At 59.7% G+C, this 26,575-nt stretch overlaps 1 protein-coding gene across 3 annotated transcripts in view; it reads left to right on the plus strand.

The window, feature by feature from the left end:
• The first annotated feature begins 444 nt into the window (after positions 1-444).
• ADGRA2 (adhesion G protein-coupled receptor A2) overlaps positions 445-26,575 on the plus strand; it is a 34,646-nt gene continuing 8,515 nt past the window's right edge. For 2 of the 3 annotated variants that reach the window (XM_067022487.1, XM_067022488.1), the window contains exons 1-10: positions 576-863; positions 12,630-12,701; positions 21,810-21,905; positions 22,864-22,935; positions 23,210-23,281; positions 23,412-23,483; positions 23,788-23,951; positions 24,347-24,560; positions 25,241-25,405; positions 26,204-26,402. In XM_067022487.1, the coding sequence (XP_066878588.1) occupies positions 601-863; positions 12,630-12,701; positions 21,810-21,905; positions 22,864-22,935; positions 23,210-23,281; positions 23,412-23,483; positions 23,788-23,951; positions 24,347-24,560; positions 25,241-25,405; positions 26,204-26,402 (1,389 nt within the window). In that variant the 5' untranslated portion in view covers positions 576-600. Of the gene's footprint in view, positions 864-12,629; positions 12,702-21,809; positions 21,906-22,863; positions 22,936-23,209; positions 23,282-23,411; positions 23,484-23,787; positions 23,952-24,346; positions 24,561-25,240; positions 25,406-26,203; positions 26,403-26,575 lie in introns of all 3 variants that reach the window. The other variant, XM_059049211.2, reaches the window with a different exon arrangement.

A 26,575-nucleotide genomic window follows, 5' to 3' on the forward strand; every position in this document is an offset into this window, starting at 1 on the left:
GAGGCGCGAGGGAGAAGTCTAGGTTCAGGGCGGGTGCAGGGGACACGCGGGGGCTCCAGCCAGCTGGCCCGCTCTTACTCCGAGGAGGGCAGCGGCCTGGCTGCGCATCGGGAGGCGCTAGGGCCTCGCGGACGGACGAGCTGGCGAGGGGAGGGCGCCCTCTCGGGAGGGCGGGCGGAGGCTGGCGGCGGCGGGAGCGGCGCCGAGCCGAGTTGCCTCCATCCATGGCACGGGGCGGCGGCCGCGGCAGGAGCCCGGCTCGATCCGCTAGGTCACAGCCCCGCGCAGAGCGAGCAGACGACGAAGGGCGGCCCGGCCTCAACCGGCCCGGGAGCACCACGCAGACAGCCGGGCCGCGGCGCCGGGGGCCGCCCGCGCTGCGCTGACAGCCGCGCCCGCGCCCTCCCCGCCGGGGCGCTCGCCGGACATGCCCCCGGGGCGCGGCGGCGGGGACCCCGGGGCTTGCCTCCGCCCAGGGCCCCCCGCTCCGCCCTCGAGCGCCCCGGGCCCCCGCTGAGCACGCCTCTCGCACGCCCGGACCCCTCCGGCCGGCGCGCAGACGGGCCCCAGCGCTGTCGGTCCCCGCGGGGCGATGGGCTGATGGGCGCCGCGGGGCGCAGGATGCGGCGGGCGCCCGCGCGCGTGCTGCTGCCGCTGCTGCAGTGGCTGCTGCTTTTGGCGCCCGAGATCCGCGGCGCGCCCGGCTGCCCGGTCCCTATCCGCAGCTGCAAGTGCTCAGGGGAGCGGCCCAAGGGGCTAAGCGGCGGCGCCCCCAGCCCGGCGCGCAGGAGGGTGGTGTGCGGCGGCGGGGACCTCCCGGAGCCTCCCGAGCCCGGCCTTCTGCCCAACAGCACCGTTGCCCTGTAAGTATCCTACTTGGCCGTCCCGGCTCGAGCCCCGACGAGGGGGCGAAAGGAGACCAGACGGGAGGGGTGGGAAATGGGGGACAGAGTCGATGTGCCACTTCAGAGACTCTAGGACAGGCCTGAGTCCAGAAGCCGAAAAGGGAGGCTCGAAGAGAAGTAAGGGAAAGATTAGGGCTCCAGGGGTGTGGAGGGAGGAAGGAGCATTGGGGGGCGGGGGCGCCCCAAAGTGAGGCACCGCGGGCGCCCACTCACCTGCACAGGTGACAGGGAATGCGCGCTGGCGGGACGCCCGCGCCCCTCGAGTTTCTAGCCAGGGCTGGTGTTGCGGACCTGCGGGGGCTGGGAGGGGGGGAAGGCTCAGGGAAGACCGACGCCCGCGGCCCAGTAGATGGCTGTGGTCGTTACCACCGCGGGCGCGTCCCCGGCCGCACTGTTGGAGTCTCCCGGCTTCATCCCGCCGGCCTGGCTCCTCCAGTTGGGGGCGCCCCACCGGGGCCGGGAGCCCGTCAGCCCCGCTTGCAGCCCGTCTCTCTAGCGCTAGCGGGAGGGTGGGCTGGGAAAAGTCTGTCCTTGGGGTGCAGGCGCTTCTGGTGTGAATGAGACCCCGGCGTCCCGATTCCTCTCCCGCCGTGCGACTCAATCTGTGAATTGAGCTCTGCTCTGGATCCTGCATCCCTCCCTTTTCCTCCCCTTCTCGGATATAAAGACGAACTTGGGCTGTTTCTCGATTGACTTCTTCGCGAAATGAGTGCGGAGAAGGAAACCTGGCTGAGGGGAAGGAGGCTACCTCCCAGCCTCCTTCCGTCACACCCTTTCCCTCCTCAAGCCCGGGCCTTATTAAGCCCTCACTTCGCTGGCAACCAGCGCGGGCCCGTTGCGGCCGCATCCCGACCCCAAGCCTCCTCGATGGGGGTCCGAAGTCCCCGCAACTTCAGGAGAATTAGCGACCCTCCCCACCGCAGAGATTTCCTGCGCAGACCACGTGCTTGGAGCTCCACGCACGCCGTGGACTGGAGTGTCGGGCCCTAGCGGCGGCCCCTTCCTTTCCTGTCCTGGATCCAGCCTCCAAGCCGCTTCCCCTTCCCTGTCCTCCTGACCCCGGCGGCGACCGTTTCCCCACGGCCCCTTGCCCAGAGTTGGAGCTGGTTCACAGTCTATCCGATTGTGTCCAGAACAATACAGTAACGCCTCTGGTTGGGTGAGTTCAGAGGCTGCCCGCTTCCTGACAGGACACGACTGGTCAGCCTCTGACGTGGTCCGCCTGGCCTGCGCTTTCCCCAGCTGGGGTGGGTGTGTGCATGTGTGCATTAGGGGGGTGGAAGCCGTGTCTCTGCTCTCTCCCACGTCCCAGCAGCTCAGGGATACAGCCATGGCCTGGGAAGGCAGCTGTGGCAGCTGATTCAGGTCCCTCTGAGTGTCCACTGGGGTTGAAGTGTCCAGACAGGCCTAGGCATTCCCCAGCCCACACAGCTCTGGAGGAGAAAAAATGCCTGCTGTGTGGGATGGCTGGGCTGGTGTCTGTGTGAGGCCCCGCTGGGCCACAGTCATTCAGTTCCGAGAGGAGCGCGTGTGCCCTGGAGCCTGCAGCCGTCCTCACACTCCTGTGCTGGGATTAGGGAACCCTAACATACTGATGGCAGAAAGAAGGGGGGAAACATTAAAAGGTGGTTTTGCAGTACATTTTAGAATGATTTGGTAACTAATGCTTTCCAGCCACGGCTAATTCCCATCGACGCCACTTCAGGGAGAGAGTGGGGCCGACTCTTGGCGAGAATATATCAGGACAGGGTGGCAGCCAGCAGGACTGCTAGCTCACCTTCCCATCCCAAACCATCCCCAGAGGAAGGGCCCTTCTTTTGTCCCAGGCCACTGACCTACCTGGCTTAAGATACCTTCCAAGAGAACAGCCCCCCACCCCCACCCCCGAGGCTGCCTGGACATCCCCACAGGAACAACAGACAGGGCAGGTCAGGCCGGAGCAACCCCTGAGAGCCCGCTGGCCCATCAGCCGGGGGTGTACTAAAAGCAGCCACAGGCATATGCCTTAGGCTCTCCCCACAGGCTCCACCTAATCCCGATCCTCACTGCAACCCCTCCCCCAAGCTGGCTTCAGAAGGAAAAAGAGCGCACGTTCTTCTACAGCAGAAGCTTGGCAGGGATTCTCTTCTGGGGGCTCAGTCCCCCCAGCAAACCCACCCCTACCCAGCAAGCATCTCGAGGGAAGAAGGAAAAGACGGGCTGGGAAGGGGCTTCTGCCATTCCAGACAGGCAGGAAAGAGAGGCTCTAAGCACAAAAACCCTCACACTCTCCCAAACTCTTCCTCCTTCCTCGTTTTTTGTTTTTTTTGTTTTTTCCAAATTTCCCTTTCCCCTTTCTGCACATCACCGGGTGCAAACAACAGGACTTGGGCCAATAGTCTTTGCGTTATTGCTTTCCCCTCCCTCCGCCTCCCCTGTTTTCCTCCAGAATGGACCACCATCTCCCAGTCCCCTCCACACACCGCCCTGCCCACGTGGGTCCTGGGGGAGTTGGGGGAGACTCAGGCCTCTGCTTTGGGAAGCCCGGCTGACTGTTCGGGCAGAGAAAGTGCTGGATAAGGTGCCTGTCTGCAGAGAGCCTCCGTCTCTGCTCAGAAAGCCTCCAAGCCGTTGAGGACAATCCCGTCGACAGCCCTGTGCAGCTCACGGAAAACCCATCCACCTCCACTCGGTTATCTCGCCTTCTGCCCTCTGGTTTTGTAGACTGCAGGCCCCCTCTCTCCACGCTTGGCTTTTTTTTTTTTTTTTTTTTCCTCTAATGGATTTTCGTTCACGGTTTTCCAGGAAAGCTGAACTCTTGGCTTCCTTCCTGACCCGCCTGCCCCACCCCAACCCCCATTCTCGAGGCCCAGTGCACAGGGCAGCTGTGGGCACGTCCTGTCCAGAGCAGGAGCCTTTATGGGCCTTCCCTGAGGGGCAGGGTCTCATGGGCAGCGGGGTGGAGGTGGCTTAGCACAGGGAGAACCCGGGTGGAGGTGGGAGATGCAGATCACCGTCAACTCCCCCCCCCCGCCCCGCCCGCCCTGGCAGCAGCTGATGGACCTGCCCTCTGGTTCTGGGCTCTGGGAGTTCGAGTGAGGGGGATACTAAGGAATTCCAGGAAAGGGCTGATAATGGATAACTCTAGAAGGAAACCTCCTATGAGGACCTCCCAGGACATCTGAGCAGGCCCTCGGAGGATACCAGGCAGTGTCATAAATTCCTGGCCGAAAGGGGCCTTAGGGACGCCCCTAAATCAGCGTCTGACAGCTGAGCAAACTGAGGCCAGACGGGGAGAGGGCCACCTCTTGCCAAGAGTCACACAGCTTAGCTGACGCCAGCGTCAGGATTAGCTGGTTGGGTTCGTTTCGTTTTCCTCTCAGGTGAGAGACTCACTGTTCACCTAGCTGGACTTGGGACCCAATGGACACAAAGCCTGCTTTAAAAAAAACCCGGTTCCTTCCCAGCAGGACCCAGGCCCTTTTGACCCGGGAACATTCCAAGGCTGGGTGGGGAGAGGGGCAGGCATGGGACAGTCCCTCGGTCCAGATTCTCCCAGGGCCCGCAAACCCTCGTCCCCTCAGCCTCCCATCTGGGGGAGCTGCCCACCACGTAGGCTGCCCCCAGAGGGGAGAAGGGGCAGTTGCCACACGGATGTGCCTAGCGGAGGCCGGGGCCCTTTGCTGGGAGCTTGGTGGTCTTTCGGAGCCCCCGGGATGGGGGGGAGGGGGAGGGTCGAGGGGAGGAGAGGCCCCTTCCCAGCCCCCGCCCCCCCCCACCCCCGTGCTTGGCCCGGCAGTTCTTGAGCACAGACGTCCCTCTGGACCTCCAGCTCTGGACTGGGCCCACCCCTCAGTGCCCCTCATCCCAGCCCCTGGGGTCCGCTTAGGGGGAGTTTGGGGCAAAGTGTGCCAACCGCCTGCACAGAGCGCGAGCGCAGAGAGATGGTGGCTGGAGGGGCGGGCCGCGCGGCCTCCCCACCCCCTTCCCTTCCACCCTCTTTCCCCCATATGGTTCTCATAAGGTCTGGGCTCAGAGACAGCAGCCAGAGGAAGTGGCAGTGTACAGAGAGCTTTTGTGCCGAGCGGAGGGGGAGGGGGAGGGAGCGAGGAGAAAGAAGGAAAGGAGGGACGAGGCTGGAGACTCCAACACACTCTCCCTTACCCTCCCCACGGTGCCGGGGGAGGGGCGGAGCGGGGGTGTCTCAGCTGCAGCGCCCCCATGTGGGCTCCCGGACCCCCGCTGGTCTGAAGGGAGGGACTCAGAAGGAATCTCCCCAGCTACCTACTGGAGAAGCTGGAGGCCACCAGCCCAGATTCCAGGATTCATCAGGCCCTTGCTGGAGGTGTTAGGAACCCTGCCCTGAGGGCTGCCCCTTGTGCAGGACGTCAGGGCCCAGGGTCCCAGCTCAGGAGAGCACCAGGCGGAGAGCAGAGCCCTCCTTGCTTCGCTGGTTGAGTCCTTCTTGCACCAGAGAGATTGGACCTATAATTCAGGCCCCCAGTGGGACCAGGACCCAGAATGGGTTATTTGGCCTGAATTTTTCAGAACCCATGCAAGAACCCAGCCACTCCTGACCCCTAAGGAAGTCCCTTCCTGCCGCCTGCTATGGATCACCCCTCTGGGCTCTGGGTTAGGGTTGGGAGGGATGCAATCCCTAGTCCTGGTGAGTCTGCGAATTTCCCCCAAAGGCATGGGCAAGCCGGTGTAATTTGAACCTCACCGTAAATTGACCCTTAAATTTGGGGTCATGTTTTTAAAGGGAGCGAGTGTTCCTAAGTTTATGCCACATGGGAGTCATTGGGATAAGAACTCTTTCCTGAAGGAGAAAGAGTTCCAGCCACCTCTGAGTTGATCTCTGTCCTTCCATTCAGTAAGCTCTCCTCGCCAAAGCCCAGAGAGGGGAGGTGAGTTCCCCCGGGGCCACGCAGCCTGGACCAGGACCCCTCACTCCCCCATCACCCTGAGGTAGAGCCTTCGCCCCCCCCCGTGGGACCAGACAGAGAAGAGGGGAGGGGAGAGGAGGGAAATGGCCCTGGGCTGAGGAACCAGAAGGAAAATCCGGTTAACTGCTAGGAAGGGGCTGTTCAGAGGGGCTGTTTATTTTCATTCCCCCAGCCCAGCCGCTCCGTTCTATTTAGAGCTCAGACACTGACAGGACAAAGCTGCCTCCTCCCCTTCCTCCCTTCTCCGGGGGGGCCCCCATCCTTCCCAAATTCCAGAACATTCCTTTGCTTTTAGAACTGGGTGATGGGGGTGGGAGAGCAGAGACACTGTGGAGTGTAGCTAACGCGGCAGCCTCCCAGGACCCAGCTTTCCCAGCCCTGGGAGTGGGGGGAGCGGGGTTGGGGGAGCAAAGGGTGTGTAAAATGGATGGGACCAGGTGAGGGGCAGGGAACCAATCTGTCATAGAGGAGCCGGGAACTGGCCGCAGAGAGTGGCCCAGGAGGGAGTTCCAGCCTGAGCTTGAGGGGCCAGACGTCTCCCAGCTGGAAAGTGAAGGGGAGGTCGAAGCTCCCTCCTCCCTGTCCTCTCCCGCCGCCCCCCCTCCCCCAGGGCGCTTTGCCTGCTGGGAACTGTGTGTTGGAGCAGAAACTCTAGACTTCGGGAGACTCGGCATCCAGGATGGGAAAAGCCATCAAACGTACGGAGTGGGAATCTATGATCCAGACCCTTCTTTTACTGAGAAGAAAACCGCCAGAGAGGGGCTGACTTGCTCAAGGTCACACAGCTCCTAGCCAGACCCTAGGGCTCCTGCTCTGGGTCTCACACTGACCAATCAGAGCCGTCCTCCCTGGGGACAGGGCAGGGACATAACCAATCCGCTTCCCCCACGCGGATAGTGAGGCGGGGAAAGGGGCGCCACCCGCAACGATACATGTGTACTTAGGGGACCACTAAGTACAAAAATCACTTCACAGAGGATCTGGTGGGAAGTGGAGGCAGGAAAAAATGCCTCGCGACTTGAGAAAAGCGTGGTTCCTGGACCAACCCCAACTTCCCTGGAGCTCTGCCCCTCCAGACAGCCGCCCACCCATTCCGCCAGTGCCTGTTGTGAGGTGAGAGAGCTGGCCTTGGCCCTCAGGGGCCTTTCAGTCTCACCATGGAGACTGGATACAGGCTCACAAAGCAGGACAGGAGCAGGGCCTCCAAGCTCCCAAGGAAAACCTCTGGGCTGGAAGGATTAAAGGACTCATTTATACTTAGGTATAAAAGACTGATGACAGACAGATCCTTTCAGGTTTATCTGTATGTTTAAAGAAACCTACTTTCTTCACCTAAAAGCTTGGCTCCCCGGTGGTGAGATTTTAGGCTGTGGGTGCAGGAAGTGCTTAAGGTGGATCGGGAGTAATTTCCCGGCTTCCTCAACCCCCGGGGACACACGCACGCAAACAGTCTACCCAGTGTGACACGTCTCCCTTCACCTTCCACGAGTGGGAGATGGTAAACACCAGGTCTCATTTGTGTTTGTAGTACTGACGTGTTCCACGAGGCCGAGCACACAGTAGGTGTTCACGTAGGACTGAAGACCAAATGAATGGATGCCCAGGGTGAATGATTAAAGCAGAATCAATTCCAGTGCTGGGCCCCCCAAATTCCCATCAAGCCACACCGACCACCCACCATGAACACCGGTAGGTTAAGTCCTTCCCACCCCCGCCCCAATTTCTCGGTCTCTGCCTAGTGACCACCAGGATGCCGTGACCTTGCAGAGAAGGTAGAGAAAAGGACCGAAGGAAGGCCCATGTGTAGAAGCCGTTACAAAATAGTTTTCCCTCTTCACCTTGACCTCAGGCCCTGCCTGGAGAGCCCATCTTCAAGGCTGAGGTCAGAGGCTGTCTCAGGACATGGCTCTCTAAAGTCTGGGGGAAAGATGTCCCACATGGGTGCCCTGCTAACCAGAGGGGGGCTGACGGACAGGCTTCCAGCCAAGGGAGGGATGGCAGGAGGTGTGGGAGCGCTGTGTGTCCTCTCCAGCAGTCATGACCCCTGCCATCAGGCTCGGTAGACGTGAAGGGCAACCTTTAGCCTGAGGTGTGTGTCAAAGCAGGGCCTGTGGACCAGAGGTCGTCTCCTGTTTGGAGGTCCCACTGTCGTGTCAGTCAGGCTGAACTGCATCCACAACCTTTATGAATCAGAACAGTTATTGCTAATTGGCACAACATGACATTTGGTAGTTCTATAGCTAAGTCTTCATTTAATTTATGTTTGTAGCGTTTATATTTCAGTGGTGATTTTTTTTTTTTTTTCCCAAGGCCCTGGGTACTGTGCCTGCGGGCGGGGCTGGGAGTACAGTTTCACCTTGATGGTGCAGCTGGTAATGGGCCTGAGGCCCTTTTGGTGTTAGCAAGCAGACTACCCTCCTCCCCTCACTGATGGTCTCCCGAAGACACTGCCCAGGTGCCAGCAGCAGGTGTTGGAGACGGGCCCCTCACAGCTCAGAGGGCCTTGGCAGTGGCCTAAATTCCAGGCTCAGAATTCCTGGAGAGCACGGGGCCACAGTGTCCAGGCCTGTGGTCCCTGCATCTCTGTGCTGGGGTGGGGTGGGGGGTCGGTGAGGCGCTGACATGTATGACTCTCCCCACACGCGGAGAACCCTTCTGTTCAGGCAGGTGCTGGCCCCGTGCCCAACGGGGCGGTGCCCACGTGACCCCAATAGGGTCATCTTTGATGTCGGACTGGGATCTGGCGAGCTTTTGCGGCTGCCCGGAGGCCACAGGGCCTCTGCAGACGCCAGCCACTCGCTCCCGTGGCCTCCAGCCTCATTAGTGGTAACTCTGCTTGCTGCTCTTCCCTAAATTATTTTAGGACCCGAGCCGGGAGAGAGTTCTGGAATGGACTCAGTGTGCCCCCTCTCCTTGGCCAGATTTCAGATTCTGGGGTAGAGAACAGGGGGCCCCCAGGGACTGGCCCCCCCCTTCCTGTGAAAATGTGCTGTTGGGTGGTAGACGCGGGAGGGAGGGAGGGAGGGAGAAGCTGAGGATGCTGGGTTGGGCAGGCCTGGGGTCTGAGGGGTGGGAGGCATGGCTAGAAAGCAAACCCACCTGGCAGGCGCCCTGTGCTGGTGCTGGGGGGAGGCCGGTGGGGCTGAGGCTGTCTGGGCGGGGTTGGGAGGCGATTAGGAGGGGGCAGAGGCTGGCGTTGTGTCTGTGACTCTGGACAGAAGCATGGAGCTGCCCTGCCTGTTTTCCTCCCATGAGAGCCTAGCGTGGCAAGAACATTTTTCTTCCTATTGGATGAGGCTGTGTGTGTGTGTGTGTGTGTGTGTGTGTTTCATCTACCCCATTAGCAGCCCCCTAACTGCCAGCTTCCTACCTGCCCAAAACACTCTCCCAAATCCCTGCCCTCTCCTCCAGAGGACTGAACGTACCAGCATAATTGAGGCCATTCTCCCCCTAATCTGGGTCTGAAGTAAAATTTCCTCATCCCGATCTAGGTTGTTAAGACCAGAAGATCCAGTTCTGGGTATTTGGGGACTAAACCATACCGATACCTGCTGAAGTCTGTCCAAGAACTGAAGATGTGGCAAGAAGGGGCCCATTGGAGGGGAAGGATGCAGCGCTATTTGCCTGGTGCCCCCACTTTAGTGAGTGGCTTAGAGGGTGGGCGATCAGGAATGTGTTCTCACAGTGAGAAAAAAAAATCTCATTTCAAGACTCTCCAGGATGGAGTTTACACTGGGCTGGCCGAGCCTACAGCATGGGCTGCAGCTGACCCCAATGTCACCCTGCTGTACCCTCTCCTCCCCTGACCAACAGAGGTTGCCTCAGAGAACGCGGGCCTTGGGATGGCAGCCAGGAGATGAGCTGCTTTGGACCAGAGGCTTGTCCTCACCTGCCTTGGGGGCTGGTCCCCATCCTTTGCTCTGTTCCCAGGCCACACACACACACACACACACGCACACCCATCCCGGGTTTTACTATCAGGGATTTGGGAGTTGGAGAATTTGTTTAATTTTGTTTTCAATTCAATGATCTTTGAGCAAAAAAATTTTTGCCCATACTTTTTTAAAATTTCTATTTATTTTATTTATTTATTTTTGTCTGCGTTGGGTCTTTGTTGCCGCGCACGGGCTTTCTCTAGTTGTGGTGAACGGGAGCTACTCTTCATTGCAGTGCACGGGCTTCTCATTGCAGTGGCTTCTCTTGTTGCAGAGCACGGGCTCTAGGCGCGTGGGCTTCAGTAGTTGGGGTGTGTGGGCTCACTAGTTGTGGCTCGCGGGCTCTAGAGCACAGGCTCAGTAGTTGTGGCACATGGGCTTAGTTGCTCCACGGCATGTGGGATCTTCCCGGACTGGGGCTCAAACCCATGTCCCCTGTATTGGCAGGCAGATTCTTAAGCACTGCACCACCAGGGAAGCCCCTTTGCCTATAATTTTGAGATGATTTTTTTACTAGAAGGTATTTTCATAGTTTAAGATTTTCATTTCTAAAGTCAGTGTTTCTCAAACTGTGATCCTCAGACATATTTGCAGGAAATAAGATACTTTTCCCCTCCCTTTAACAGGTCCATACTCCACTCGAGTTTGGGAATGTTCTCAGGCTTCCCCCTTCGTGCACGGGGCTGTAATACCCTGGCTCCCCCTGTTCCTCTAACCTTCCATGGCCCCTACCTCTCCCCTGTGCCCCCACCATCAGCAGCCCCATCCTTCTCCCTCCCCAAGACCCAGGGAGGGGCAGTCCCTGGGAGAGACCCTTGGGGTTTGGGGAGGCTGAAACAGTTGCCCTTTCTCACCCCTCTTCCTGACATTTCAGGACCCCTCCCGACATTACTAAGGATACTGAGGGGTCCTGTCGCCTTCTCCAACATTTAATGCAACCTCTGAACCTCAGGCTCTGCGGTGTATGAGGGAACGAGCAGCAGATGAGGTGGGACAGGCTTCGATTTAAAACTCACACCACCGGGTCTTCCCTGGTGGCGCAGTGGTTGCGAGTCCTCCTGCCGATGCAGGGGACGCGGGTTCGTGCCCCGGTCCGGGAGGAGCCCACATGCCGCGGAGCGGCTGGGCCCGTGAGCCATGGCCGCTGAGCCTGCGCGTCCGGAGCCTGTGCTCCGCAATGGGAGACGCTGCAGCAGTGAGAGGCCCGCGTACTGCAAAAAAAATAAATAAATAAAACTCACACCATCAAGAGCCTGTCCCCACCCAGGGGGCAACCGCAGCCCCACCAGGGCCTCAATGAGACCTTTCGAGGCCCTGAGAACTGACAAGATTATTTGTAAGTGGCCACCACAGGTAACGTGAAATAAAACTATCCTAACCATAAAATGAGAATAAAGGGGTTTGAGAAAGTTCTAATTATTCATATGACGACTACTGTGATGTCCTTTTAGAAATATCAAGACAATATGTGGGCGTGGGCGTGCGTGTGGGCGTGGGCGTGCGTGTGGGCGTGGGCGTGCGTGCGTGGGCGTGCGTGCGCGGGCATGCGTACGTGTGCGTGCGTACGTGTGCACGTGCGTACGTGTGTGCGTGTGTACGTGTGTGCGTGTAGCACTTTGGAAGCCCAGCACTCCTTCGAAACCCTCCACACCGTCCCCCTTGAGACCTTGCTGGGAAACGTCACCACTGGAAAGACAGTGAGTGGGGAGCCCGAAGGGGAGGAGGGGCCTCTCTGGAGAGGGGAGAAGGGAGGAAAGAGATGAGGTGTCCGCGTATTCCCATTGACCCACAAAGCCCCCTTCCACCCTTGCCTCCGACCCGGCCACTGTCTGTTTTCCATGTGCCCTTGAACGTGGTGTAGCATGGACGTCTGGGGTCCTCTCACTGCTAGTCTGGTTTGTGCGCCCACACACTTCCATTAAGCTTTGGGGCAGAGCTCGGACAGCCCCCCCCAGGCCCTGCCCCCACCCCCTGCCCTCTCCCTTACTGTCCAGCCCAGACGCTGCTCTCTGGAGGGGAGGCCCGAGGCCTGCACCACTGGCCTTCCCAGGTCCGGTCTCCACCATTCAGAGCAAAGATGGGAAAACCTTTTCCTCAGCGCGGGGCAGGCAAGAGCTGCAGCTGAGAGGCTCATTAAAGCTTTTTAATAAGCAATTAACTCAAGGGATGAGCCCTCTGGCCGGCCTGGAACTCTCTCCTCCCAGCGGGGAGCCTGACAGAGAAAGGCTGAGTGGGTGGGCAGACTGGGTTGGGTCAGGAGCGTGGGGCCCCTTTCTGCTTCCACAAATACAAACGAGTAAATAAACAAGACTCCGAGCAGGCAGAGGCTGAGGCCTGGGCTCCCCCGGGGCCGAGGACTCCATCAGTTTCCGGTCAAGGCTATAGACAGGCTTGGGGATGCATGGGCACTCCGTCCCTCTGAGTTGGGGGCCTTTGAGGGGAGGGAGGGGTCCCCTTCTGGGGAGGTCCTCAGCTCTGGCAGGTCCTCCCACCTGCCTGACTTCCTCTTCTCCCTGCCAGACCGTTCTCCCCAGCACTGTCCTCAGATTACTGGGCCGATGAGCTGTGGAGGGCAGAAAGGGGGTGCCGTGGGCTCGGCCCTGTGGTTCCAAGGTGAAAACGGGTCAGCACAACTTCACACCTGCTCAGCTCACCTGCGTGCAGAGCCTAAGTCAGATCCAGGCTGTGGGGAGACCCAGGGCAGGTGACACGTCTGACCTGGCATTCAGTGGGCCGACCAGTCAGCCCGCCCCTCCCTGTGGTCTCCCGGAGCCCAGGGTAGGGCTGCTCCTTGCCCGGCGTCAGGGGGCGCCACTTACACAGAAGGCAACACTCTCCCCTCTGTGCTCTCCCCTTCCCTCCAGGCTCCTGAGCAACAACAAGATCTCCGGGCTCCGGAACGGCTCCTTCCTGGGGCTGCCCCTGCTGGAGAAGCTGTAAGTGCTGGGCAGGGTGGGGTGGGGGCACGCGCAAGAGGTCGGGCCAGGGAGGGTGAGGGATCCTGGCTGCTGAGGGGCCTGGGCCTGCTGGCCGAGCAGGGCCCACAGTCGGGCTCGACCACCAAGTGGAGGGTAGAGGGGCTGGTCCGGGAGAGAGGGACCAGTCCCCTCACCGGCCACAGCACAGAGAAGTGGGGACACCGCGCGGCTGCAAGCAGGGGTGGGGCTGTGGGAAGCTCATTAACACTCTTTAATGAGCAATTAGCTACAGGGCTGAGTGCCTTAACTGTCCAGAAGCTGCCTCCCCGTCGCAGCTGGGGGCCCAGCACAAAGCGCAGAGGGAGTATTTAGTGTGACTGAGGCCTCCCTCCTCCTTCCCTAAACACAGTCGACAGACAAAGCTCCCAGGGGCCAGAGCCCCGGGCTGAGGGTGGGGACAGCGGATCACATCCACTCCTCACCTCCCTCCATCCCCACTGCCCTGGATCACAGCTGCATCAGCAACAGCATCCTCGGCTGCCCCGTGGACGGACGGCAAGGGCCCTGCTAGCCCGAGAAGCTCCTTCCCAGAATTGGGGACCTGCCTCGGTCACGGGCAAGTCCGTGCCAAAGGAGGGGGTTGAGTCAACCCCTCTCTCGATTCCCTGTTCACCTGGCAACTGCGATCCACAGCCTGTACAGCAGCTTTGGGTCCTGTCTCCTCCACGGGACCTCTGGGCCTCTGGTCCCTCCTGGAGCCGGATCCTTGCCATCTCCCCCACATCCAAGCCCCTGTCCCCTAGCTCTGCTCCCACCTGCTGGGCCTCCAACAGGGTCCTGCCCACTCTAGTACCATTCGGCCTGAAAGGCTTGGATCAGAGCAGTGGGGGGATACGAACGAATAAGGCAGACGCCTGCTCTCAGACGGCCAAAGGGATCACAGTCTAGTGAGACCACAGACCTTGCCATATGTATAGGAATGAAGTAGGTCGGGGTTTCTGTAAAGTCCAAAGGAGGGATCAGAGAAGGTGAGAAAGTTCAAGGGTGACACAGTTGCAGTACCGACATGATGGAGTGTAGATCTTTAACCAGGACAACAATCTTACGAGGTTGTCTCTATTACACCCACTTCACAAGGGAAGGGCACGGCTCTTCCCCAAGCCACCTGTGGGGAAAGCTTGGTGGCCTGGCTGGGTTGGGGGCGGGTGGGAAGGGACACAGCCACATTTGGTGCGGAGAGGTGGAGCACGTGCTGAGGGTCAGGGCGCGCTGGGGGTGGGAGGGGCCCCGGGACGTTAGCCACGGTGCGCGCACGCAGCGGTGACCAGGTCCGGTCTGACCCGCTGACTCTGCTCCGAAAGGGAGGAAGGGCTGCCCCCGAGCTGCTATTTAGAAGGCTCGTTAGGTACCAACCTTCTCCTCCACGAGCAGCTAAGCCTTCAGGAGCTGTGATCCTACGCTCAGCCCAGGCTTGGTCTTAGAGGGCTGAATTGCCAGAGAGCAGAGGCTCCCTCCTGGGATCTTTTGGAGAAAAACTAACCGCAGCTGCCCGCAGTCCTTTGGCCCGGCCAAACCAGGGCCAGTCACCGCCCAGCGTCCGTCTCTGTTCTCCTTAGCACAAGCGAGAGCCGCCCAGAGCCTCCTGAGAGCTCTGGGACATCTTCCCATCTTTACCCTCTCGCCTCCTCCGCCAAAAATCCGCTGGGTCTGCCCCCTCGCTGGGTCTGCTGGGTGGTCCTTCAATCTCATGAGGGTAGATTTTCTGGTGAAGATGAGACGATGGCCTTCTCCTCCCCCTACACACACACAAGCCCACCCAACTGGACCCCTCCCCACGGCACCGGGACCCAGATCACCACGCTGCAGGTGCACTTAAACCACTGGAGACAAGCAGAGCAAAGTGGGAGAGGAGACGGGAATAATGACCTATGCTGCGGGAGGAGAAAGGGCACTGGAGTGAGAATTCTAGGTCCTGAGTTGGAGCCCCTGCCCTGTTAGGGATCATCTAGTCGTTCACGCTCGAGATGTCTCTCGAGCCCCCTCCGCGTGCCAGGCTGTGTGCTGGGCATCCGGAGGGAACGCGGTAGGCCAGGTGCCTGCCCTGGGGAACTTACCTGCCGCTGACGGGACCCAGAATATAGCAGGAGACCATAAACACTGCAGACAGAGGAGAACAAAGCAGCAGGGGAAGGGGGGGCAGAAGCCACTGGAATGGAGGCCGCTATTTTATGTGATGAGGTTGAGGCCTCGCTGGAGGTGATGGCGCCCTAGCCCTAGGGAGGGAGGGACCTGGCGGCCTGGTAGCTGTCTAGAGGCAGAGTCAGTAGCAGCGGGGTGTCGGGTGAGCTTGAGGTGCAGAAGAAGGGCTGCGTGACTGGGGAGTGGTGGGGTCAGGGTGGTGCCTCCCTTTGGGGCCTCAGTTTCCTCATCTGTTAAAAGTGGGTGGGGGGAGTCCCTGGCGGTCCAGTGGTTAGGACTCCACGCTTCCCTTGCAAGGGGCACGGGTTCGACCCCTGGCTGGGGAACTAAGACCAAAAAGGAAAAAGTGGGGGGACAGGGCAGTGTGTAAAGTGCACTCTGGTTTTACAACTCTATGATCCTTCGGTGTGGGATCCCACAGAGCTGCAGGAGGAGGAAAAGATCAAAAAGCCCAGTGACACGGCCGGGCTCTGAGAGGAGGGGAGGCTTCTGGGCAGAGGGGTGCTGGGTTCAGCATCCGGCCTCACTTCCCTGGGATGGAGAGGCAGTGCAGGGGCTGGAGGAGCCCAGGGTGTCCAGCCTGGCTGGTCACCACTGTGTCAGTCAAGCTTCTCCAGAGAGACAGAACCAATAGGAGATGTATGTGGCCGTGTCCTTATATAAATATACAAAGAAATTCTTTCTTCTTATTATTATTATTTTTGGCCTCATCACGCGGCTTGCGGCATCTTAGTTCCCCGACCAGGGATCAAACCCGGGCCATGGCAGTGAAAGTGCCGAATCCTAACCACTGGACTACTAGGGAATTCCAAGAAATAATTTCTTTATAATGAAATTCATTTTAAGGAAAAGGCTCATGTGATTGTGGGGACTGGCAAATCCAAAATCTGTAGGACCAGCCAGCAGGACAGAGAGTCAGGCAGGAACTGATGCTGCAGTCTTAAGGCAGAACTTCTCTGGGAAACCTCGGCTTTTGCTCTCCGGGCCTTCAACTGATTGGGTGAGGCCCACCCATGTTAGCAGAGGTCGTCTCCTTTATTTAAAGTCAACTGACTGTAGATGGTAACCACATCTACAAGGTACCTCTGCAGCAGCACCTAGCTTAGTGATTGATTAAGTCACCGAGGGCTGTAGTCTGACACATAAAGCTAATCATCACAGTCACTACCCACTACCCCAGAGGTAGCGAGAGGTCCTGGGCCCCGGTCCTGAAGATGCTGATCCATCAGGTCAGCAGGGGCCTGGGAATTGTTTACAAGGTATGCAGGCAATTCTCATGCTCATCGGGGTTGGGAACCAGTGGACCAGATGGCCCCTGCACTGTGGGCCTATTCATTGCAAACGAGACGCCGTGGCTTGGCGTGCAGTTGGTGCCAGGAAACACTGATCTCTCTGTCCTCTTGGACTCAGCCGTCCAGGCTGGGGCGGCTGAGCCTGTGGCAGCTTCACGTCCCACAGTCCATGCAGCAAGTCCCGTGGGAGTTAGCGGCCTGATAACTGAGTAGATGTGGGCTGCTCCAGAAAGCGCCGGCATTGCCCGCCCAGCTGAGCGCCCCTCTGGCCTCTGCAAACAGGTGGGGTGTAAGTGTGGGGGGGTCCCCTGTTGTGCAGTGCAGGGCCCCAAGGCCGGGAAGGGGACACAGAGAGGGCCCTGAGAGGGAATGTGCCTGAGATGATCCCACGCGAGGACCCGTGCTCCAGAGAACTGGGGGGTGAGATGGGATAGGGGAGACACACCTTTATCAGCCAGGCAGGTTGAACTGGAGAATCTGAAACAGTCCAGAAGAGTTCAAGGCCAGCCCAGGAGTGTGCAGAAGGGCCCAGAGGTGTGTGAGGCCCTGTCTCTGAGCCCTCCTTTGTGTCCCGCCTCCCTCAGCGTGGACTAGCCAGAGGAAAGGCTTTTGGAGTGAGGGGGCAGGCGATGAAAGGGCACAGGATTTCACCCTGGAGTGAAAAGAGACTGGGATTGAATTCCACCTCCATTTACCTTCTGGGTGTCTGTTCAGGCTCTCACCTGGAACAAGGTGGTCATGGAGGTAGATGAGTTCACCCAAGAAGAGAGCAGGGGACACCTCGGCCTCTCAGTAAATGGCCGTCCCCTTCTCCTCGGAAGCGTTGCAAGGGGCAAGATGTCACACCGGCCGCCCCAGACCGCTCAGATTCGTCTAGAGCCCCCAGCCCTAGGCAGGCGGTCGTGTAGATGAAGTCTACGGGCGGAAAGGGCTCGCGGATGGATCATTCCTCGGGTCCCTCCCATCTCTGCCCAGATCCTCCCCAGGCATTCAGCAGAGGGCTGGCCACCTGAAGACTTTCCTGGACTCCAGGGTGACCCAGTCGCAGTGAGAAGCCCCCAGACCGTGGACCGAGCAGGCCACAGGGCAGACAGCCCCCTGGAGAGGTCAAGGGAGTCTGGGACTGGGCGTGCAGGCCTGCGTGTGGATCTGTGTGGACACACGTCCCCAGCGGCCTGTGCACGCCTGGAGGAGAGGGCCCGGGGCGGGAGCCTGGGCAGCCCCAGGATGATTTGTCATTGCCTAATGAGATTAATGAGCCCCGGGGGCTGGTATGCCGCGGTGCTGGGGCACTCATTAGACGCAGATGCTCACGGGAACGATGGGGGAGCCTGGGGGCGGGGGCGGGGCGTGCGGCTCACCCGCCAGGTGGTTTCCATTAATCTGGGGGCGGGGCCGAGGGTAAGGCGGCCGGGTTCTGGCCCTCCCCCTCCCCCGCCCCTTGGCGCTGGAGAGGAATGCTGCGCCGCGGCAGAGGGCGCGGGAAGGGAGGCCGGTGGGTCCGGGGACAGCCCTTCTGCTCGCTGCTGTAGGCCCAATGCCTGGCACCGGGTATGTGCTCCATAAATACCTACTGCATGAGATCAGAGACCAGAGGGGCCCGGGGTGTGGCGCTGCGAGGGAGCCTAGGACCGCCTGGGGTTTCCTCCTGGTGCCCACAGTCTCTCTGTTTCCCCTCCCCCAGGCAACCCCTGGACCCGCGGAGGGGGGTTCTGCCCACTCCTCAGCCAGCCCCCGCCACTTTCTAAGGAACCCTGAAAGTCCTGGAGGGCCCAGGGGAGCTGCTGTGCGGCCTCCAAACCTATAATTCGGTTTTCAAACCCACAAGCAGGGAGGTCTTTGGGGGCCAGAGGGAGCCAACTTCGTGCCGCCCCACCCTGTCCAACCGTGGGTACACACTCACACACACACACACACGAGCTCACATATACACGCACGCTGTCATACAAACTCACGCTCATTCTTAACAGCTTTGGTGAGACATAATTTACATGCCGTAAAGTTCACCCGTTTAAAACGTAGGATCCAATGGTTTTGAGTATATTTACAGTTGTGCAATCATCATCATAATCTAATTTTAGAACATTTTCATCATCCTCCCAAGAAATCTTGAATCATTAGCAATCACTCCCCGTTCCTCCCACCACCCCCCACCCCCACCCCCTCCTCGCATTGCACAGCCCTAAGCAAACCACTCCATCTACTTTCTGTCTCTATAGACTTGCCTATTCTGGACATTTCATATAAATAGGAAGCACACAGTATGTAATCTTTTGTAACTGGATTCTTTCAGCAAGCATAGTGTTTTCAAGGCTCATCCACATTATAGCATGTATCGGCACGTCATTCTTTTTTATGGCCAAATAATGTTCCATTGTATGAAGATACCATATTTTGTTCACTCAATCATCAGTTGATGGAATTTGGGGGCTTTCCACTTTGGGGCTTATGAATAATGCTGCTATGAATATTCCTATATGTGTTCTTGTGTTCATGTATGTTCACTTCTCTTGGATTTGTACCAAGGAGTGGAATTGCTGGCTCATATGGTAACCTTAACTGCCAAGCTGTTTTCCAAAGTGGCTGCACTATTTTACACTCCCATCTATAATAGATAAGGATTCCAATCTCTGTTTTTTAAATCACAGCCATCTTAGTGGACGTGAAGTGGTCTCTCATTGGGGGTTTGATTTGCATTTCCCTAATGGTGTTGAGCACCTCTTCATGCATTAATTGGTCATTTGTATGTCCTCTTTGAAGAAATGCCTATTCAAATCCCTTGCCCATTTTTTTCAGCTGGGCTATTTGTCTTTTTATTATTGAGTTGTAAGAGTTCTTTATGTATTCTGGATAGAAGTCCCTTATCAGGTATATGATTTGCAAATATTTTCTCTCATCCCAGGGGTTGTCTTTCAACTTTCTTGGTGGTATCCTTTCAAGAGCAAAAGTTTAACCTTTTCAAGTCTAACGTATCAATCTGCTCTTTTCTTTTTTTGGCTGCGTTGGGTCTTCGTTGCTCCACCTGGGCTTTTTCTAGTTACGGCGAGCGGGGGCTACTCTTCTTGCGGCGCGCGGGCTTCTCGTTGCGGTGGCTTCTCTTGTTGTGGAGCACAGGCTCTAGGCGCGTGGGTTTCAGTAGTTGTGGCGCGTGGGCTTCAGTAGTTGTGGCGCGTGGGCTTCAGTAGTTGTGGCTCGCGGGCTCAGTAGTTGGGGTTTGCGGGCTTAGTCGCTCTGCAGCATGTGGGATCTTCCCGGACCAGGGCTCGAACCCGTGTCCCCTGCATTGGCAGGTGGATTCTTAACCACTGCGCCACCAGGGAAGTCCTCAATCTGCTCTTTTATTGCTTGTGCTTACACACTCAGTCTTAACACATTCAGCTTCCTGAGCTGCTTTTTGCCCAAGAAGGACATAGGGCAAGATTTGCTCCCAGGAATCGCCTGCCCCCCAAATTCTGCCATAGGGTGTCCTTCCGCTCCATGTGGACATAGGTACAGGGAGAGGGGTCTATCTTGATCCAGGAGCCTGGTCTGGATTAGGCGACGGGGTGTAGGGAGGGAGGCTCCACCCATGAGCTGCATTTTCTCCAGGTTCCAAGACCAGAGATTCCACATCATAGAAGCATCTGTGCGTCCTTGCAACCTAACCTAAGGAATGAAGGAATCCAATGAGAAAGTCCAGAGCAGGAGTTTGTAACCTAGGTTCCACAAGCCCCTGAAATCAGATGCACAATATTGGGGGTAGTGCATTCTTCTAGGGCAGGACTCCAGAGCCCTTGTCAGATATTCAAAAGGATGTGCTAAGCAACAAAGGTGCAGAACCACCAACCTACAGGGGCCTCGCGGGTCCACAAAAATATCCAAGTTCTATGGTAGCATTTCCTCCTACCTCTAGGGAGGGTACAGCCCCAGAGCTGCGTCCCCCACCTTAGGGACCAGGAGGCCTCAGCTGCCCAGGGGCCAGCCCCCATCAGGCTACCAGCTCAGCCAGGAGCCGCCCCTGGCCTGTGCCCCTCCAGAGAGGACCCAAGCCTGGTTGGTCCAGGCCAGCAGGCCATCTCTGAGGGCACTCCTCCTGAGGGCTGCCTTGGTCACCCCGGAAGCCTCTCTGTGGGCGTGAGACAAGAGGTCAGGACCGCCGACACTTGCTGGAAGCTCCCCTTTCAGAAGGCCCTGGCTGGCCCTGGCTGCAGGAAACCCAGGGCAGGAAGGGGCTGGGCCCGAGCCGGCGGCCTTGCTCCCATCTGTAGAGCATCAGTGGGGCAGCCGGGTAGGGGTTCTCGAGGGGGGCCAGGGAGGAAATGAGAATAAACATAGTGAGCGGAGAGGGAAGGGGCGGGGGGCTGCAGCCTGGGCCCCTTGGCAGCCCATGAAGGGAAGTGACACAATGAGGAATGTGTTTCCCTCTGCTCGTCCCCCACATGGGTGGGAGGCGGAGCCCTGAGAATGGCCAGAGCCCAAGAGGGGCCGGGGGCACGGCTGGAGCAGCATCGGAGGACGGGACTGTGCGGGGGTGGGGGTGGGGGGACAGGCAGGAAGGGCAACCCTGGGCGGGCGGGTGCTCTCCCCGCCATCTCCAGCCTCCACTCTGCAGGAGCCTTCTAGGGGCTGCCTTCTTGCACGCTCCCTGCCTGCAAGCTGGGGATGGAAGTCATCCCTCTAGGAAGCAGCCCTTCCGGGGGCTTCCTCTTCTTTCTCAGTGGGGCGCAGGCTTATGCAGCCCAAGTCCTTGGTATGAGAGGGTGCTGAGGTGTGAGGACCCCCGTCCAGGGGCAGGGCTGGGCAGGGGATTTGTTGCATTTCTCTCTCTCTGTCTCTGTCTCTCTGTCTCTGTCTCTCTGTCTCTCTCTGGGTGTTTTTGTCCCCAGCTGGGACTGTCTGTGTGAAAACAGGCCCCCTGCTGGGATGGCACCTCCCCATCCTGAACACCCATTTCCTCTCCTCCTAGCAGGGAGCTGGCTCAGTTAACCCCCTCCTGCCCATAATCCGGAGTTGCCCCTGAGACTTTGGCCTGCAGAGCCAAGAGGGGGGGTCTGGGCCGGGGGTGGGGTGGGGGTTGGGGTGGTGGCAGGGCCTTGGAAAGCAGGCTGACCCCACCGGCCGACCTAAGTTGGTTATTCCAGGAACTCCCCACCCTTGCCCTCTGCCTCATGATCTCCTGGGTGCTTGGGTGGGCCCAAGAGGATGTTGGAAGTAGGGAGCTAGCCAGGAGGCTGCAGCCCTCCCCGCCCCCAGGTGGGCAGTGAGGCCTCCTGGTAAGGTCTCTGTGGGCCGCGAGCCTGTTCCGGTTTGGCTCGGGAAAGACCCAGGTAGGCCTTGGGTAGGTGGGCAAGTGTTTGGGTCAGCCTGGCGCCTCTCCCCATGGCTGTGCCCCAGCGAGGACAGGGTGCTGGGGCAGGCCAGGGGGCCGGCCATCGCCTTGGGCCTCAGTGGTCCCAGAGGGCTGCCGGGTCTGGTGGGGGGCTGGGGCCATGTGGGCACCGGCCGGTCCCCAGTGGGCCGGGACTGTCCCTTCGGCCCGCCCCTGCTGCCCCTGGGAGGATGTGACAAAGGGGAGGGAGGGTGGCACTCTGACCGTGTGATGGAGTTTGAGCCACCAGAGCCCGGGACAGAAGCTACTCTGAAAACTTCCCTGCAGTTCGTCCCTCCTGGTGTGTGACCCTTGGCCCTGTGGTGCCTGGAGACCAACTGCCGTCTTCTGTCCAGTCTGTGACCTGCTGGAGCCCAGCCCGAGGTGGCACTTCCCCTGCCACCCTCTCTCTGCACTATGGGCTCGAGGAGACCTGGGGGGAGGGCGGCCGGTGACCCCCTCGGCCTCGGCTTCCTCATCTGAGGGCTGAGGGGCGGGGCCAGGTGATGGACAACCCCCCCGGGGCAGCATCCACAGGGTCACCAGCCAGCCCGGGAACTTTCCTCACCTGCCAGGTGGAGCGTCCGCCCGATGGCTCTAAAGTACTTCCCTGCGGCCAGGCTCACAGGCTCAAGATGACCTTACCTTTGTGTAGCAACTGACAAATGGGTGTACCTTTGTGTACACCCATTTTCTTTTTTTTTTTTTTTTTTTTTTTTGCGGTACGCGGGCCTCTTACTGTTGTGGCCTCTCCCGTTGCGGAGCACAGGCTCCGGACGCGCAGGCTCAGCGGCCACGGCTCACGGGCGCAGGCGCAGCGGCCACGCCTCACGGGCGCAGGCGCAGCGGCCACGCCTCACGGGCGCGGGCGCAGCGGCCATGGCTCACGGGCCCAGCCGCTCCGCGGCCTGGCGGACTCTCAACCACTGCGCCACCAGGGAAGCCCTGTGTACACCCATTTTCTAACGATTCTACAGCAGCCCTGAGAGACTGAGAAACTCAGGGCAGCTCGTGGGAACCAGGAACCGAGGCCTCCTGACGCCCGGTTCAGGGCCCGCTCCTCTCCCGTTTCCACCGCGTCGGCCTCCTCATCCGAGGCCCTTACCCCGGATCTCTGGTGTCTGCATCCTCCCTGACGATCGTCCGACCAGGGAGCCAGGGAGGCGGAGGGGGACCCGTCTGAGAGGCCAGGTCCTTCATCCGGCCTCCCAGCCGCGCTGAGGCGAGCAGGGACTTTGAGGGAAACCGAGGCCCCAGCCCTGGCGGCGGTGAGGCCGCCCGCCCCGGGGAGCCGCGCGGCCCTGGAGCGGGCGAGGTGTGAGGCCCCGCTTGCTTCCCACAGGGACCTGAGGAACAACGTCATCAGCACAGTGCAGGCGGGCGCCTTCCTGGGTCTGGGGGAGCTGAAGCGCTTGTGAGTGGCCTGTCCTGACCCCACGCCCCAGCCCCCTCATCCCTGGAGGCGGCCCCAGGGGTGCCGCCGCCCTCCCACTCACCCTCCCTCAGTGCCTCCGCGCCCCCCCCCCCCCCCGCACGCAACAGGCTGGGGGCAGACATTTCATGCCCCATCACCGTCTCCTCTTTCTCCGCGGCCGCCCACAAGCCCTGCCCACACGCGTGTGTCCCTCACAAGCGGATCCGTGAGCTACCACGTGGCCGACTTGCTGAGGTTGTGTGTGTCTCTCCAGAGATCTCTCCAACAACCGGATTGGCTGTCTCACCTCTGAGACCTTCCAAGGCCTCCCCAGGCTTCTCCGGCTGTGAGTGAGGGCGGGGAGGGGGGCAGAGGAAGGCCCCCCAAAGCCTCATGGGTCCCCGCATTCTCGTCCCTCACCACCCACCTCCCGGGCCCAGGGAGAGCCTAAGATCCCCTCTCCCTGTTCCCTGCAGAAACATATCTGGAAACATCTTCTCCAGTCTGCCACCGGGGGTCTTTGATGAGCTGCCAGCCCTTAAGGTTGTGTGAGTATCCTTCCCCAGCCCCGGCAGTCAGGCCCCTGCTTCCTTCCACTTCCCAGGAGCGAGACGCATAAGCACCGTGCCCACGTGGCCAGCCTTCCGAGGAGGTGGGACAGGCGATGGCTGAAGCTCCACCACACGCGCCTCCCCGTGCTTGCCGTGGTGGCCATGGTGGCAGCGGGGCACACGTGCACAATTTTGCCCTCCCTGGCCCTCTCCAGCCTCAGTCTCTCCCTGGGGCTCCATCCCCACCCCGGGAGCCCACGGTCCCCCTGCTCTAACCTGTGGCCCCTCCACCCCCCTGCAGGGACTTGGGCACCGAGTTCCTGACGTGTGACTGCCGCCTGCGCTGGCTGCTGTCCTGGGCCCGGAATCGCTCCGTGCAGCTGTCGGAGCGCACGCTCTGTGCCTACCCCAGAGCCCTGCACGCCCAGGCCCTCGGTGGCCTCCAGGAGGCCCAGCTGCGCTGCGGTGAGCAAACCTGCACCCTCAGGCTCCCTCCTGAGGGGACCCTGCTGGCTCAAGGCTCCCTGTGCACTGGGCTTGGTCTCCAGGGCGTCCTCTCCCTCAGATCCCACTGGGGGCTGGTCCTCCATCTGCTTTTGTAAACTTCCTTTGGGGCTGCTGCTTTGTTTGTGTTTTCGTTTGGTCCCACCTCTTGGGGTGACGAGTGTGCAGTGGAAAGAAGCATCTTTATTCGTTCAAAACCCGCCTGTTCCTCTCCTGCGCTCTTGTCTCCAGAGACTCTCCAGCCCCCCTTTTCCTTCCCAGCTGGGGTGGGCTCCAGACCAGATGGAGGGGCCTGGCTCTGCCCCCACTGGACCCTCACCCATCACTCAGCCTCACTGCCAGTGTCCCTGCCACAGAGGGCGCCCTGGAGCTGCACACACATCACCTCATCCCGTCCCTCCGCCAAGTGGTCTTCCAGGGCGACCGGCTGCCCTTCCAGTGCTCAGCCAGCTACCTGGGCAATGACACCCACGTCCGCTGGTACCACAACCGGGCCCCTGTGGAGGGCGACGAGCAGGCGGGCATCCTCCTGGGCGACAGCCTCATCCACGACTGCACCTTCATCACCAGGTACAGACCCTGCGGCCCCTTCTGGGCCTACGGTGCGGGCAGGGGTGGCCACGGTACCCTCACGTGCCCGGCAAAGGAGATGGCCTGATCTGGGAATGCGTGCGGGCGTGTTGACGCAGATCCAGGAATAAGTCAGAAATGGTCTGGATGAGGGACACAGAGCGAATGCCTGATAGAAAAGGGACGATTATATCTGACATTTCTTCAGTGCCTTTACAATGATATAGCGGCTCTCACCTGTATTATTGGACTTGATCTCTCCAGTAGATTTGCAAGAGAGGTAATATTATCTCTGTGATAAAGATGGGGAAATTGGGGAATTCCCTGGCGGTCCGGGGGTTAGGACACAGCGCTTTCACTACCAGGGCCCGGGTTCACCCTGGTCGAGGAACTAAGATCCTGCAAGCCGCAAGGCACAGCCAAAAAAAAAAAAAAAAAAACAAGGGATGGGGAAAGCTCAGAAAAACACTAACGAAAGGCCAATCAGAGTTAAAGAGGAATGTATGCGAAAGGCCAATCAGAGTTAAAGAGGAATGTATGCGTATCCCTGGCTCAGTTAAAGAAATGAGCCTGAAGCTGATGCCCTGCGTGCCCCAGGGCGGCCCCCGGGCGCTTGGGGAGGGTGGCGTGGCCTCCGGGAGCGCCTCCAGCCAGCCCTCGCCCGCCCGCCCCGCCCACAGTGAGCTGACCCTGTCTCACATCGGCGTGTGGGCCTCAGGCGAATGGGAGTGCTCCGTGTCCACGGTCCAGGGAAACGCCAGCAAGAAGGTGGAGATCGTGGTGCTGGAGACCTCGGCCTCCTACTGCCCCGCTGAGCGAGTCGCCAACAACCGCGGGGACTTCAGGTTCGAGACCCAGGCCCCGGCCCACACCCCGCTCCTGCCCCTGGGACCACCAGTGACCAGCCCCCCACCCACTCCAAGCTAGAGAAGACACTGCCTTTTGTCATTCAACTCCAGGTCCCGCTGCTTTATTTATAGAGACCGTATCCTTTTGTATAAAATCAACCTCCGAGGGCTTCCCTGGTGGCGCAGTGGTTGAGAGTCCGCCTGCCGATGCAGGGGACGAGGGTTCGTGCCCCGGTCCGGGAGGATCCCACGTGCCGCGGAGCGGCTGGGCCTGTGAGCCATGGCCGCTGCGCCTGCGCGTCCGGAGCCTGTGCTCCGCAACGGGAGAGGCCACAAGAGTGAGAGGCCCGCGTACCGAAAAAAAAAAAAAAATCACCCTTCGAATGTGCTGTGCAGAACAAAAAGGTTTTTTTTTTCTTTTTCTTCCTTACATGCGTAGTTGACAAAGCTCTCCCACTACGGATGCCACACGTTCATATCCCAGTGGCCTCTCACTTAGGCAGGGGAGGAGTTATTCTCCCCATCGTACAGCTGAGAAGACTAAGGCCCAGAAAGCATAAGTGACTTGAACTCAGGACTTTAAGTCCAGCCTCGCAGCACCAGAGACAGCACTGTCCCAACAAACACAGCTTTAGAAAGAAGGTGGAGCTTGGGAAGTCCAGTGCAAACAAACACCCTCTTCTGGACCCTTCCTGCAGCTCCAGAGGGGGTCTGGCCTCACAGTTCTCAGGGCCGGGGAGGCACCCTTGGCCTGAGGAGCCTAGGTCATCGGCAACTCCCCGCCTCTGCCCCCAGGTGGCCTCGAACTCTGGCTGGCATCACCGCCTACCAGTCCTGCCTGCAGTACCCCTTCACCTCGGTGCCCCTGAGCGGGGGTGCCCCTGGCACCCGAGCCTCCCGCCGGTGTGGCCGAGCTGGCCGCTGGGAGCCGGGGGACTACTCCCACTGTCTGTACACCAACGACATCACCCGGGTGCTCTACACCTTCGTGCTGGTGAGGCCGGAGAGGGGAGGGGCGCGGGGAAGGGGGAGGGGAAAAGCCTGCTGGCCTCGCAGCTGTGCTGCCTCCTTGGGATGCATGGTGAGGGGCCGCGGGCACCGTGTCTCATGCTCTTCTCCTCTAGCTTTCCCTCTCCCAGGGGATTCAGAACCCCAGGGCCACACTCG

Source organism: Kogia breviceps, chromosome 20, assembly GCF_026419965.1.
Source record: "Kogia breviceps isolate mKogBre1 chromosome 20, mKogBre1 haplotype 1, whole genome shotgun sequence".
NCBI lineage: Eukaryota > Metazoa > Chordata > Mammalia > Artiodactyla > Physeteridae > Kogia > Kogia breviceps.